The sequence below is a fragment of the Phaethon aethereus genome, assembly GCF_964289735.1.
Source record: "Phaethon aethereus genome assembly, chromosome: 5".
NCBI lineage: Eukaryota > Metazoa > Chordata > Aves > Phaethontiformes > Phaethontidae > Phaethon > Phaethon aethereus.
This window is the reverse complement of record NC_138579.1, coordinates 63,839,919-63,856,194: the sequence shown is the minus strand read 5'-3', so window position 1 is coordinate 63,856,194 and position 16,276 is coordinate 63,839,919. Positions and strand designations below refer to the sequence as shown.

Below are 16,276 nucleotides of genomic sequence, written 5' to 3'. Positions count from 1 at the left end.
TGAAAGAAATGCAGATATAAGAATGTCTCCATAAGAAATTATACCTTTATAAAGCTTTAGCATGCCACGTATTATTAAATTTTGAAAAGCATCAAGTAATAGATATTTTAAGCAAGTTTATTAATATTTTAAGCATTAATAATATAAATAGTAACCCAGTTCTCCCAAATGAACAAAACCCCTTCCCATTTAAACCATGATTTTGGTAATCTTAGTTGATACTTATGAGAAACCTCGTTAGGAAGATAGAACTATTGCTGTATCCCATCCATACCTTAGAATCAAATACATGACTGAGAACTATTTCTCTGGCCTGAAAAATTAGGAATACACTGTTATCAAGCATTGTACATTATATACTCTAGGAGGTGGACCAAAAGAGGGCTTTTATAGTATTGTGAAAATACAGGTGGGTGATTTATCTAACAAAAAAAGAAAAAATTCCAACCATTCTTGTTTTCACAGAGGAAGATAAATACGGTCTTTACTCCAATTTGTTGTTCAAGTATTTTCTCGCAGAGGGAGTTGTCTGTGGACATGACTTGTTTGTTGCTTCTGCTAAAGAGCATCCTGACAAGATCTTAAAGGTAAAGAAGATTCATAGCTTTTGACAATTAAAGCTGTAATGTCTTGATGAAATTAAATACATTTTAAAGTGTATATATTGTGTAATAAGAAATTAATTAATCTTGGTTTTTCATAAGAATGTGTTGGGAAGTGCAGGAGTATTTACACTAGCCAGATTTGGGAATTAAATTTAGCTCTGCAGACAGTGGAGTAAGATCTTCCCAAGGCCACACCAGGCTAGGAGACTGCTTATCCTTTATTTTGATTATGGACGAAAACCAGATAGACTAGCTGGCTTCATTGAAGGGTTTAAGTAAACCCAGCTGTTTACAGTTTCCACCTGCGTGTCCAGAAGAGTAGTTAAGCTGCTTCCAGTATATATATTGTCATGGAAACTGTACAATTTGTCTAGGTATTTATTGTATTTTCCTATAGGAAAGAAGAATATCATTTAACATTACAACTTCCTTTACACATACTTTTCATTCTGACTGCCTTTTTTCTACCAGGAAACATGGTCAGCTTTGGATCAGGTCATTTAGAAAGGTTCCTTTCAGACTTCAGTGAGCTCCTAATCAAACACTGATAGTTTCCATTATGAGGAAATTATATAAGGCAAAAAGCCTGATCAACACTGCAAAAAATGCTGAAGTGTGAGAATAATCTTACAAAATTTCATTAAATATTTTATGTCTTTCTAAGGCTGCTTTTTTCTAATATCAAAAGTAATATATAATTTACTGATTACTTCTGCATCAAATGAAGTCTGGCTCTTTCCTTAAGAGTCTTCAGAGACTATTTCTGGACAAAATGATTACTTTCCTTTCTTCCTACCTAGTGATGGTAGATTCTATGCCTTATCTATTCAATATTATCTTCAGTATTCACAAAAAACTATGTTCTTAATGAAATTATATGATTGTGGTTATGAAAAATTTAATTTTCTTTTATGATCTTGAACCAAAGAGGGTTCACTTAGAGGTGAAATTTTTATCATTTATTCTTGTGGTTTAGAATATAGCCTAAACAGATAGGTTAGAATTTGATTGTGAAGTATGAGTTAGATAAGAATGTGCTACATTTTTTTAATAATATTTCATTTTAAATAACTGCTAATTGACTTTCTGACCATACAATACGTGATCATTGTGGTTGGTTTTCTTATCAAAATTAAATTATTCAAATTGCATTGCATTAAAATTTCTTAAAATGGAGTAACTAACATACATTTTATTCTTCTATCATTCACCTTTGAATCAGTTGTTCATAGCATGTCATGTTTGTTCTAGCTCCTGTTCTTTATGCTTTTGCAAATCAACCAACAGACTTTGTTACATACATCTATCCTTCTTCTACCAGTTTGATTTTTCTGGTCAGTTAGTTCCATGTAACTTATTGTGCTCTGATGTCTGATTTGGAGTAAATTTTCCTTCTCACATTTCAGGGGTAGGCACTAGATAACAATACTCCATTCTTCTGTTGTAACTCTGTAGTGGTGTTACTATAAGATACTATAAATGGATGGACAATATTACTGCAGGAAAGTTGAGGAAAACGTGGTTTTGTCTTCTTTTCTTCCTCTGCTTGTGTGTTTATATATCCAATAGTACTCTTGTCTGCGCTTTTCTACTCTTAAGTTGACTGTTCAACAATTCCTTTGCTTAAGAGACAAGGCACAGTAGAATTGATTTCTCTGATTTGTATTGCCGTCTTGAAATTGCCTCGGTGAAGTAACCCTGTAATATGCTAGTCATCAATCTAGAAAATTATGTACTTTCACACTTGGAAAGCTTAGGCACTTCTTGAAATGCCAGAATGTGTTACCTAAAAACCATTATTGACTCACCTGAAAAAAAGTCAATAAAGACTGGCATTGGCCACAGTTAGGTCTCCAAATCACAGAGGTAGAGGAGTTTTCCCTCCAACTGTCTCACTTGACTTCTAAAAGAGGGGACCTTCAGGTGCTTCAATGACTCTCCTGTCATAAAAATGAGCTGTTTGGGATTTTGATATCTCCAGCAAGTCAGGATTTTAATATAACACATCTGACCATTGAATAACATTGCATTTTATTTAGTGACATTAGTAATTAATTTATTTTCAGTATCTGACTGGACTGTATTCTTTACCGGAAAGGCAATATAGATTTGGTACATATCAATCCAAATTATACATTTTATGGTTGTATTCTGGTTTATAAAAATCAGGTATGGATTCAATATATTCTATAGTTAATATTCTAATTAACTGGTATTTTACATAAAGGCAGTTCCTTAACTGCCTTATGTCCATATTGTGTGGTCAGTCTATTTATGCATTCAGTTCTCTGCTGAGATGTCATAATTGCCCTATTCTAATTTTACTATGTGATTGTAAGTTTCTTGAACCTATAACCAAGGCAAATATTGCTGCTAGTAGGAAGGGGAAAAGACATTCTTATAGACCATAATTATCTTGAAATTGTGTATAACTAAAAGACAAGCAGAGGATAAAAAGCCCTGATCAGCTGCCTAAGATATATTATATTACCACCCACCAATTTATCCATCATCCTTTGAAAACATATTCATGCCTTTTGTAGTCAAAGCTCCTTCAGGAAACTGGCATTAAGATGTAATGCTGAAAAATTATACACCTCTGGTAAGACCTACAGAACTGTATACATGCTGGTTTTTAGAAAGTATTTTAAACATTTGAGAGCATTTCTGTTCAATCTATATTCTTCAATAAAAGGCAACTTTTTACTGTAGGGGAGTAAGTACTGGGAATAGTGTACAATATAAGAAATAGTATGGTATACTTCTGTAATTGATCATAAAATAAAACTGATTGCATTGGGAAATGGAAACCTAATAATAAAATGACTGAAAGAAACATTACATCTTAACATTCCATTTTCAGTACCATACCTTGTTAAGTTTAGACTATAAATTATGAAAGGCTGTTATGTGCTCAAGCTTAAAAACAGGGAGAAATTAATAAAATAACTGGTTTTTTTCCTTGTATCTGTTTGCTTAACTTCACTAATGCCAGCTATTTTGAAGTGGCATATAGTGTATGTGTTTGAGAATGGAACACACAAATTTGAGTATATGGTTATATTTCTTACAGAGGAAATCTTAACTTAAACATTATTATGCTTTTTGTAAGAAACAGGAAGCAAGAGGTTTGAATATTTCTTTGAATATCACTATAGCCAAAATTAGAAACAAGGCTTGCATCCAATCCAAGTTAGGCTGAGTACCAGAGTACCAAACTGACTTCTGGAAGCCATAAAAATACAGTAACTATATAACAGTTTAGTTCTTTATGCACATCCTCCTTGTTAGTGCCAAGGTATGGTTCCAGTCTTTAAAAAAAAAAAAAAAATCTGTATCTGTGGTGACTGCATTTCTGTATTTCTCACTCTTCCTACTTCAGATTTGGCACTGGAATTCTAGAACTGCCTAAACTGCCTATATAAGAATTCATTTGCCTTTTTTCCTGAGTAATTATTTTATCAAGATCTTGGGAGGGAATTGATTCTCACAAGTTAATGAGAAAAAATTGGATTATTATTTGCCAGTTTAAAACTCATCTTGACAATTAAGAGTGGACTCTCTTAAGTTGGTTTCACCATGGAGCCTATGCAAAGTTTGTCTTGAGAGGAAGACTTTACTCGTCTTTACACATGCTGGGAAACAGAAACCAGCATCCCCCAGAGCCTAACAATTTTGCTGTGGGACCCTGGCCAATGTTACCTCAATGCCTATTCCATTCGGAACCTGGAGGCCTGAAGTGGAAGAGTGGGAGGTCCAGAACTGCCTTCTAGAGCTGCATCTGTTCATCTCTTGTGGAAAAGTTGAAGAAAGCTTTGTGTGATTAATGCATTTTTATGGAATTTCTGTTTTCAAGCTGGAAGTTTATTACAGGATACTTCTGCACTCGAGGTTGCCTTTTGGAGATTCTCTTACAAGAAGAGAGGATAAAGAGCACATCCTTCAAGAAAAAAAATTTATTTTGACATAGTCTATGAGCCTCCTGCTTATGGTGGGGATGCTTTTCCTACCACTGCTATCCAGGATAGCCTTCTTAGAAGGAAGTGCATTCCCCAAAATCCTACCCCCAATCAAGTCCTTTGAGGCTTAACTGTTGTGCAAACAGTTTGCTCTCTGGAGAACTACACAGAAGATTCCCTTGAGTAGTAAAGCCCTTAGTGTGTTCACATATCAGATACACAGCTTCACTGTGTTTGTTGGACATACCCTGAAGTCAAGTCAGTCAGCAGAAACCATCCTAGTGGCCTAGGGAACCACAGTGAAAGGGAAGAATGCAGCATCACTTGGTGAGGAAGCTGAGAGGTGCATGTAGAGAAGTATAATGGTTTATTAAAAAACAGTAGGGACAAGATCAAAAAAACCTCCAGGAACAAGTTTTTTAACAATTCCTATCAAGCTGAAAAGATCTCTAAAACAAAAGTGAACGCATATTTTAAATATGACATTTTGCTTAAGTATGTCATTTGGAAAAGACTGAAAAAATTCCACCTCCAACAAGCTGGTTATACTGAGCGGACCTGAAGAATAGAAATTGCACACTTACTCTTTTGCCACTGAAGATGAATGCGGAAAGAATCTAGCAAAATGTACTTTTGTTATTTCCCAGGTTATTTAAAAAACCAACAACAATAAACAACCCACTGAGCTCAGCATTGTATTACTGTGTATGCAAACAGCCTCTTGAAAGAAAACATAGCTGTCTACATGGACTTTTTTATTCTGGCAAAGTACATTCAACCATGATGCTTACATTTTTCCCTCATAGATAGGACTCTCAAACATTGTTTTGTCAAAAGGAAGAATGCTAACCTGGAAGAAATGATCAGGCTGGTGACCAGGGCTTTCCAAGCTTCCATTGTCAAAGAGCGCTATTCTAACTCCTTCCTGTCTCTTCGCTGTCTGGTAGTGTGTGAATGCAAGAGGTATTTTTTCTGTCATGTGAAATTTTTACATGCTACACAAAGAAATTAAAAGTGTAACAACTTTGAAAGGTAAAAATATGTATGCAAGCAGGACTACATTCCTACTATCCTTTTTTTTCCCAATTGTATTTTCAAAATACATGACCTTGTTACAGTGATTCAGCTGCCGCGTGCTGTTAAATGTTATCACTTAATACACAGAAATCCAATTACAGTCACAGCACTAGTGAACTTTCCTACCACATATTTTCTGTCTTTCTGAAGTAAAGATAGCCTTGTGGCACAAAGACTAGGGTTGAAGCTAACCCTGGCAGCTTTCTCAGAGTTTGAAAGTTCCTTTGAAAAATCTAATTTCTTTACTATATAGCTCTTGCTCATCTGTTTACTTTTCTTTCTTGCATGTTGGGTAAATGGAATATCTATTTTACAAATTTCTGTATTAAAATGCAAATATTTTAATTATATTGGAATATAATTTTCTGCATTATAAAACTGTGTTATGAACTTGACAGAGAAATTGTGTGGATATGAAAGAGGATGCTGGAAAAAAATAATCACTTCTGTTTAAAAAGGATGAAATCCTTTTAAGCAGTACCCACGCTGGGAACTCACTAAAGTGTAAAGCTTAGTCTTTGTCAAAAGTTCAGACCAATCTAATAAAAAGATTTTCTAGAACCAGAGGAAATAAATGTTTGGCTTAAATTTCAGATTTCCTACCTACCAATCCTTGGCTGTTTATTAGAATATTTTCTTTCATGATCTTAGTCATGAAATTATGTTTGTTATTAAACACAGATCTTACTTAGCCTGTTGAATGTATCATAAAATTAGTAGCTTAAAAAAACCCCAAATGTTTAGGCTTCAGTGTTCACAAATAACTATTTTACAAATCTAGTTGGTAACTTTGTAGAATTGATTTGTTCAGTTGGTGAACTATTGCTTACAGTGCTCACCTCTAAAGGTGTTCATGGATAATGTTGTTATTAAATCTGTTTAGGCCAGTGCATTATACACTGCAGCAGTTTACAGATTTTTGGACAAGGGCACTCTGAGTTTTATTTAGTTTCTTCATATTACTTTTTTTTTTGTATGTCATTCTCTTTTTGTTTTATTTACTTACTTACGTATCATGAACTGATTCAGAAAATGATGAAATACAAAAAAATCATCTAATCTTCTCGTATGCATTCCTGAGTTTCAGTGTTGTGAAATGGAGCCACAGGGCAAGAAAGTTATAGCAAAGAGTTCTGTGACTTGACTGTCGGGTTTACTTCTGTGTATGTGAAGTAAAGAATATATTCTCATGGGTTTAAAAAAAAATACCCCTTAGACTACTTTCAATTACCCTTTTTTGTTTCATAAAGCAGGAATATTACTTCCCTTTGCACACAATGCGCATTTATCCTGGGTAGGCATCCATTTGGTCCTTTTGAATGTCAAAGAAAAATTTCCATAGAACAGCCTTACCTGAAGATGGAAATAAATTGTTGTACAAGGGCCACTGAAAGGAGAAAAATTCTGTATCCAGTCATTTGTGTTTTTTAACAATAGACCTTGTCTTCACAAGTGTTTACAATCAAAATAGAATCCTTCCCCCTTTTGGGAGTAGGACCCTTTAAACTGACATTTATATAATACATTATTGAAAAGAAAATATTTACCCTTCCTGACTTACTATCTGGTGTCCTTTAAATACTAAAAATTAACATAGTGAAAAAGAGCCTTAAATTCATGTGAGTTTAAACTCTTTAAATATCGTTGCAATTAGAGATCAACAGTGAATCGTACTCCCTTTAGTATTTTTTTTCTTTCACATTTCTTTAATAGTACCTCTGATGATACTGCATTGCAAAATAGTTGCATAAAACCATGCGGACAATATATTTATTGATACATAGATAGATAATGTGTTGAATTCTCAAGGACTATTAATTATACAGTTATTGAAACCTGTAAGGATCAAAGGATTTTATATAAGAGGGTTTTCACATACAGCTTGGATTATGTTGCTAAATAATAGCACAGTAGTACTTCTTTAGCATTGTAAAATAGCTTAGAGAGGAGTATGATGCCTATAGTTGGTGTAATGCATTGGTAATTAAGAGGGTGTGAGGTTAAGCTTCATTAACTGCTGTGGGATTGTATCTTGGATTTTATTATCCCCTAGAGAACGTAAGAAGTGAGAGAGGTCAAACTGTTAGAATCTGATTTTGCTTCATGCATCTGCCAAAACAAGGCAAGCAAAGTAATGTGGCAGCAAACACAGAAGGACCTGGATTGCTAACAGATACAGGCCATACATCATTTTATTACAAATATAAAAGATTTATTAATGAAATAAATTATTTCATGTTTGCAATAAAACCTTCATAAGCTTAGTTTACAGGAAACAAAACTATTTTAATTGCATTGTCATTTAGTATTAGTGCTTTAGAGAACCTTCTTCTTTTAAAAAAAATTATTATTTTAAAACATAGCAACAAACTTCCTTCTCTTATTCACTTTCTATTACATCTCACTCTAGACACAGACAAATAACCCAAACTGCACTTAATAACTTTAGCACTTGTCTGCCTTTTTGTGTATTCATGTTGCATAGCAAAGACTTGTATTTTATTTGACCCCAAGAAATGCTGTATATTGTTTTTTAATTTTAACTAATACATTGCTACATGCTTTGTTTTTTAATATACCTTATGAGAGGTTTGTCTTTTTTTAGCCTGGGAGAATGTAACAGTTCTCAGGAGTTGACACACTGATGCCAAAAAATTGTCAGTCCCAAAGCTTTTCAAAGCTATATGATGTGGGAGCTGAGATATTTTTAAGCAGAAATAGGTTAAATAGAGATATTACAGGCTGATAAATCAACTCTCCTTTTCTTAGTCTTTTGTTTAAATAACACTTTCATTTCCAAATTCTGGATGAAATTTTTGAAGTAACTTTTAAACATTTTAATAATTTTGTATTCTTCTGAAATTCTGATTTTGATTCTAAGAACATAAATTCATTTAATCCTCAATAGGCTCACAATCCCAAATCCTTTTTTAGATTTCTATCATTTCAGCAGAATTTAAGTGTTGTTTATATATGGTAGAGAAGTACAGTTCTCAAACATAAATAATGATTTAATAAGACTGCTGGAAACTAGTGTCCTTGTTTCTCAATTTATAGTGAATCTGGGAGAAAGGGAGTTGTGCTAAAGCCCTGCTCTTGAATCTCCCACGGACGGATATTTTGAGGAGAAGCCCAGGCTTAGCCATCTTTAAATGTCACTCATAGCAACCATGCCCTCCACTGCTCTTGATATGTGTTCTGCTGTATAGTTTTCAGCAATTTTTGCGTAGCTGTACGAGAAGAAGCCTGTGTTCTGTGGCTGGTTTAGCTGCTGGTCTGCTCAATCCTTTCAACTCTTTCATTTTTTCTTCTCTCTATAAGAACAATTGAGAACTGATGATTGCTTTGTAGTTCTTAGGAAGTAATGAAACCTTTCATGACACTGCAGAGTTGTGAAGTATGTCTCCAACCACCCAGCCTTTATCTTTGAGAATATACCTATGTCATGACAACTGGAGACTTTTTCTCACTTACATGCTCTGTCTCACCCAGGCATGGTCAGGTCTGGAAAGAGCTATTTCCTTGAAACACAGAATAACATTTAATTTGCAGTGTCAGAAGAGAGGAAAACCTTTTATTCCAGTTCTGATTATCATGAAGACAAAAAGATGATACAAAGACGAAAAGAAATGTTTTGGTTCATTTCAATTTCACTATTTTCAATATTGCACATAAAGCAGGTTTATGTAGCTGTTGTGTGTCTGTAATTGTCCCCAGTCCCAAGCCTACTAACCAATTTTAAGCCCTCTCCTTTTTCAAATGTGGTTACACAAAGATCTACTTAAAATATTTTTGAAAATTATGTACTGGGATATATGAATCAGTACATCCAAAGGAAAAACAACATTAGTGACTACTTATGTATTCTGTTTAGTCTTTTACCAGGCTAATGAATGCATGCATGTTGGCTTCTAGTCAACATAGACATACCTTCAAACAGCAGCCACATCTTTTGCCTCTCTTTCATACAGTTTAGGGTGAATGAGAAGGAAACAAGGGTAAGCAGAAGCTGGGGTAATAGTGATAAAGTTAGGATGCAAATCTGGAGGTAAACAATCTTTATTAGTTCTGTTCATTAATCTTTATCTAAAATGTGTTCATATACTCAGACCATTAGTTGGAATTGGAATTCTTTTTTCCTATTTGTGCTTAAGTACAACATCCTGGAATATATTTAACCAAGTTAATATACCAAGTGGAGCTGAAGCAATTTGTCTTCAAAACACCAGTCAGCTCCAAAGGCAGACTACCTTTTCCAGATTGCGGTGGCATTATGTATAAAACCTACTAAGAGACTGTAAAGTTCAAAACCACCACATGCAAGAATATGATTCAGGATATGTTTGCTTTAGAGCAAAGTGTTTGTTGGGATAGAAAATTATATGGCTGTGAGACCTAGTAGCCCCAGAAATGTCTTAAGTCTCAGTGCATCATATGAACATGTTTCTTCCATAAGGATAAGAACATGGTACACCAAAGAGACATATTCTTCTCTTAGACATAAGCAAGATAGTTATTAGGTAAAGGGATTTTGGAACAGCAACTGGGGAAATAAGAGTTGTTCTTGGTATGAGAGATTTCTTCAAGTGCTCATGGTTCCTTCTGTTGGGCAGCAAGGAACAAGACAGCATAAAACAGACCTAAGATGATGCATATGCCAACTGCCGTGGTACTGAGTCACGGGTGTTCTCATGTTGCTTTGTGTGAAGTTAGTCATGTTTAAACAATCACTTTATAATGTTAGAAGTTTCTTTATTATGTCCGAATCAAATCTTTTTATTATGTCAGAAGTTAAAAGTAAACTATATTGGCAAAAAAGGCTATATCAGATGGATACTTAGATAGGTTTTCATCTCTGGCAGACAAAATCTTTATCAGCTTCAGGTGAAACCATTTTTCCTTGATCTCTTAATCTCCTTCATTCTTAGCAACACTTAAGGCATACTGCAGTGCCTAATTGTGTTGCACTGATAGTGTGTCTGTTTCTGTTTTGGACTGAGCTTCTCAGTTGTCAGCAGCTAGTATTTGTGGCATCTCCCTTCCATATAGTGCTATGTAAGAAGGTTTTGTTCTGTGTTTGACTGTGAGGCAGGAACTTTTTCAGTGTTAATGAGGGTATTGAAGTAGCTTATACTTTATCAGTAATACTTGGAGAACCTCTCACCCCTCGTTGTCTTGACCTCTCTCCTATTTCAGCGTATAATACAGTCTTTGTGTAAAACATATATTTTGTGTGATTATATAAAAGAAAATATATACAGCTAAAGGCCCTGGTCTCAAATTTGTCCTTGCCAATTATTATGTAATAACAATGAACCAGTAGTATAAGTGATGGGAATTTGCAGTGATTTTAGAGGAGAAAAATATTAGCTTCAAGAAAATATTGGTGCTGGTTTTCCCTTTACTTACAGTAAAGGTGAATGGTAAAATACGCCATTCCCTGGATTTCGGCTTTGCGGGTGATGTGATAGCTGCCCAGTGCTACTACAGCAGGATGATGTAGCAACTGGTTTTATCAGTGGTAGGATCTGAAACAAGGGCGAGCTCAGGGAGTTTAATGAAATGCTTGGGCAAGATTTCATGATCTCTTCCAAACTGTAGCTAGCACTTTTTTTCACAAAAACAGAGGTTACCCACCACTATAAAAAGTTGCAGGTAGTACCTGGGAGCGAGTTGATCTTAGTGGGTGAAAGGAAGAGATATCTGGAAACTTTGTTTTGGCCTGCAGAATTAGTCCTTTACAGAACTCACTTTTTAAATGAAGGTTGATTTTATTTATTTTTTAATTACTATAATTGAGCACTGTTTTGAGATGATCACGTATCCTCAGCTCTTCATTGAAAAAGACAGACCTGTTTACCTTAGCCAGCTTGAAGCTATGACTAACCATGCTAGGAAATTAAATCTACCTAACAGTTTAACTGTTTAGTAATTTGTTTTCAAAATAACACTTTAATTGGAAAATAAGATTAATTAACTCTTTATTGTGGATATCTCAGTTATAAAATTAGAAATTCAAAATAACATCTTTCTTCTCTTTTAGAAAAACCCTTATATAATGCTCTTAGAAGTAAATGCAAGTAATTTTTATCTGCATATATGTGGAATGCATTGGTGTGCTTGTCAGCTTCTGTTTGTATTTTTACTTTCTCAGAACCTTTCATTACAGTGTTCTGTTTTCAGTTTCTCCTATCTGTCAGACATCTTTGTCTTTGGTTTGAAAGTTTCCTTGCTTTCTTTCTGGGTAGATATAAGGAAACTGACAAAAGTACATTTCTTTTTCTTGAAACATCTGTTATAAATATGAAAATTTAATGAAAGTTGTAAATACTAACTTAAAATTATAATCTTTGTGTAGCTTTCCTATGTGTAAAGCTTAATTTTCACAACCATAATAATAGGAGTTTATTGTATACAAGTATATCTTTTAAACAAGCTGTAAGAAATCTGAAAATTTAACTCCGTACGTAACCATTTTCATGAAGAGCCTTTACCAGGCTTTTGCAGTTCTTTTGCAAAAAGAAAGTAAATAAAATAAAATTACTTGCTCAAAGGTGTGGCTTGCATCTTCTGCTTAGCTGCTGAAACGTATAGGTACAGTTGTTCTATTTCTGCAACTTCATTGAAGTAACTACATAAAAGTTTTCATAACTTCCATTACCTTTTATCTTGGAGGATGTACTGAGCAACCATGGAAAGAGAGACAGAAACAACTGTCCTGAAATTAGAAACATTTGTTCTCAATTTTGTCAATTATTGTAGATATTATGTTAATTTACACTGAAGAAATAAAAATAATACATGTTGTTCATAATTTTACATATTGAGCTACATACAGGTTTTCTCTCCTGTATCCTTTAATACTGAATTAGCATAATACTAAACCCAAAATTGATTAATTTCTGTTTTCATTTTTTTCTTTCTATGTGTGTCTGTTGTACCGTCTGCCTCCATAAAGCTGTGAAAGTCATTTCGATGTTTATGATCAGTATTAACTGTGCATGTAGTCAGTGTTTCATATGTATCCCATACTTCGATCAAGATTCTTCTTCTAAAGTTTTCAAATTTGTTTTTCTTATGTCTTCACACCTAATGCCTTGTAACAGAGATACTGGCTAGTTCTATGTATCTTTAACCCTTGATAGTACATTTCACTTCTCTCTCAAGAGTCTTTGGTTAATGAAAACTTACTTTTCAAACAAGTCTTCATCTATTTTAAGCAGATAAGGAGTTCCTTTATCTTGCGCAGGAGGCAGGTAAAGTTGAGTCAGACAACTTGGTTGCACTTCATTCCTCTAGTAGGTGTAGAAACCCAATGCATAAATTCTGAATGCTGTGCTTCATACTCACCCAGTGCTGTTTACTCTTTTAGCAATGCAGCAAAGGTAGAAAGGCGAAAGTTTGTAATAAAACTTTGTTCCTAATCTAGTTCTGAGTCAAAGCTACAATTCTGTCCTCATAGAACAATTAAATGTACCTGTGTGCAGTGCTTTTTTTTTTTTTTTAAGGCCAGAAATGCTTGCATTAGAAACTTACAAAAATTCCAGGATTAAATATTTGCCCCTTCCCTTTCCTCTCTAGTTTGTGTTCATGAGATATCTGTCATTAGGAGGTATCATGCCTAATGGTTAGCAGAAGAGAAAATTAAAACCATCCTGTTACAGTTGTTTTCAGCCTGTGCCTGTAGGCTATTGTGGTCTTTTGAATACTTTTAAAAGATTTACAGAAGCTAACAAAGAAAAGTGATCTTACTATCAAATAGCCTTAAATTCACTATGCAGGGAACTTACCTATCCTCAGAAATAGAATAGTTTAGGAGATCAACCTTTAAAGTAAGATTAAAAAGAAAAAAAAATAATATGGATGCTGCTTAAGATGTGTTATTTATGTAAAATACAGCATACAAAGTGATATTTCCATTTTGCATTCTCTTATATTTCTGTAATTCATTTTCCCATAATAATTACATGGTTTTTTTCATGCTCAGTATTTCAGAACGGTTATTGTAATCAAGTTTTGTTAGGGATTTTACAACTGTCCATTATATAAAGATAACTGTATTAACTAACTTCTTTTTTTGGAGGGGATAAAAATCTCAAGTGCCATTTCTACTCTAGATAACTGACATTCTTTTCCTCTCTGCCTGTAGGAACTTCCAGCCCCTTTGCTTGATGATACCTACAGAAATGAATTGGGAGAAGAAGCAACAGCTGTTAAATCTGAAGATTTTCAGGATTCTATGAAAATAGCCTGGCGCTACCAAAATTTACCAAAAATGGAGGTAATCAGTATTTTATACTTTTTTCCTTTTATAGTCAAAATGAATTTGCAGAGCAAATGCTTTTCAGTAGAATCTAGGCTAGTAGAACTGCTCATGGACATCGTTACAGGATTGCCTCCTGAGGGTAAATTATCATACACCACTGTATTTTTTTATTACTAGAGATACAGAAAGAAAGGGAATTTAGGAGTTTGCAGGAACTGTAAAACTTAATATAAAAACATTAAAGTGCCATGGGAATTTTCAATGAGTATTTTTAAACTGAGACTGCTTTTTATGAAGGTTTGAATTATTTTTTAAACTTTGCCCAAAATTAGTAGTACACAAATTACTTAAGTAGGTTTAATCAACAGTACTTACTAGATCTCTGTAGTGAAAGTATTGTGTCGAAGCAAGCTGTTGACCTGCTTATCCATGTGCATAACAACTAAAGTAAGCACTTGAGATTATATCAGCTTCACTGTCAGAAGAAACTAATCACTGTGCAGGAAGAATATAAGAAACAAGCCCAGTGCTCAGTCTTTCAGAGTTTACAGTTATTAGTGTTTTGTGAATAATATATCTCCCATGGCTGGTGACTTTCTTATTTAATCCAGTGGCAGAATCAACCTTTAATAAAATTACAGCAGTTTTGACTATCCAGAACAAAAAACTTGTTTTGTCTATACATTTTAGCCTACGTTTATAAATTCTGGTTTAGATGTAGTCATAACTGCCTTGTAAGTTCAACCGTATTCTTAAAAAACATAATTGGAATGTGACAAAATGATCTTACAAGGCTTGGCATGTTTGGTTTTCTGTGAAATTGCACAGACATGGCTATATAGTTGTGTCAGAAAAGACTTATATATGGTGACATGCCAAATCAAACAACCTCCAGGGTAATCATATAATCTCATCAATTTTATTATTGTGAACCCTGCTTGTGCCGCTTTGAACCATCCCCAAAATAATTTGTCTGGTTTAAAATCTCACAGAATTCCTCATACACTGATATGGAAACAATTGCTAGTTGTTAACAAATAGTGTGGTCATGTTCTAACAAAAAAGAAGAACATACAGATAATCCAGTTAGGTGTGTAGTCATCCTCTGTAACTTCATAGAAGTAATACCTTCATCCACTAATACAATATTTCTCTACAATACATAATGTACTTGTCATCCATTATTGAAATTTGTTTATACCAGATAGAATAAAATGGTCAATCTTCTGTGGTGTGTTTCCGTTGTTACCATTGTTGCTTTCTGAATTGGATGCTGATCATTCTGAATAGTTGAGGTACAATATTTTTTATATATATGTTAAATTTATTTTAAAAAATAAAACTTGCAAATAAAAGTCTAACTTGTCGGCTATGTATACCTAAAACTCCTCAGGATAGCCTAATTAGTGAAAAATCGTTTTGAAATTTATATTTTTCAGTATTTTATAAGGCAGTTATCATAAAACTTTGGTGCTGTGCTAGATTAATTTGATTGGTGAATATACCCCATTGAGGACAAACCTGATGTTGTCTGGCAGCACCCTGAGTGCTTAATACACTTAGTACAATCATTTAGTTAACAATTTTGGTTGTGATTTATTGTTTAAATTTTCTTTTGGTAGAAAAAAATAACATTGAATAAAATGTCAAGGCATATTTTCCAAACTGATTGAACTAATAAACTAGTACAATTTCAAAAACTACTGTCAAATAGTTTCAAGTATGAGAGAAAGAAAATAGCTTTGATTTTAACTAGAACTCTAAACACATTAGGAGAAGAGTTTTCCATCCAATATCTGGCTTTACATGAAGTAAGAATGCTGAGTAAAAGCTGTCTTTGTGGTATTTTTGATACCTAATTTAGTTTTTATTTCTAAGTATTAAAAGAGATTTTCACTAATAGTTCAGATATCACCTTCCCATTTATTAGACCTCATGCAGATTAGTTAGGTAACTCATTTTTGTTCTTATGCATGGTATTTATATTAGTACTCTTCATAACTATCACAGTTTCTCTTTACATCTTGCGTATACCTTGTACATCAGAAAAAAGACAGATGCTTTATAAGAAACCTGTCAAAGTAACAGGTTCTGTAGTGCTTGATGTGCCTTTGCCAGTTTGTTACTTTCATCTGGATCAGAGGTTAATTTCATTTAAACTTTTGAGTATGTGGATAGTCTATTTGCAATGCAAGACAGTGGATTTTTTTTTCCCCTTTTTTTCCTTTTTTTTTTTTTTTTTTTTTGAATGAACTGCTTATGTTCTTGGGGCAATATATAAACTGTCACAGCATGAAATCAATTTTCTGCCTTGATTCATCCTCAATCTGAGATTTCTAGCACATTAGTATTGCAATTAGAAACATTAA

At 33.8% G+C, this 16,276-nt stretch overlaps 1 protein-coding gene across 1 annotated transcript in view; it reads left to right on the top strand.

Moving 5' to 3' along the window:
* The window catches only part of ELP4 (elongator acetyltransferase complex subunit 4), a gene marked incomplete at its 5' end in the record, with an annotated part of 152,710 nt that overhangs the window by 16,959 nt on the left and 119,475 nt on the right, over positions 1–16,276 (top strand). The window contains 2 exons of the mRNA XM_082000501.1: positions 466–587; positions 13,791–13,922. Of these exons, the coding sequence (XP_081856627.1) occupies positions 466–587; positions 13,791–13,922 (254 nt within the window). The remainder of the gene's footprint in view (positions 1–465; positions 588–13,790; positions 13,923–16,276) is intronic.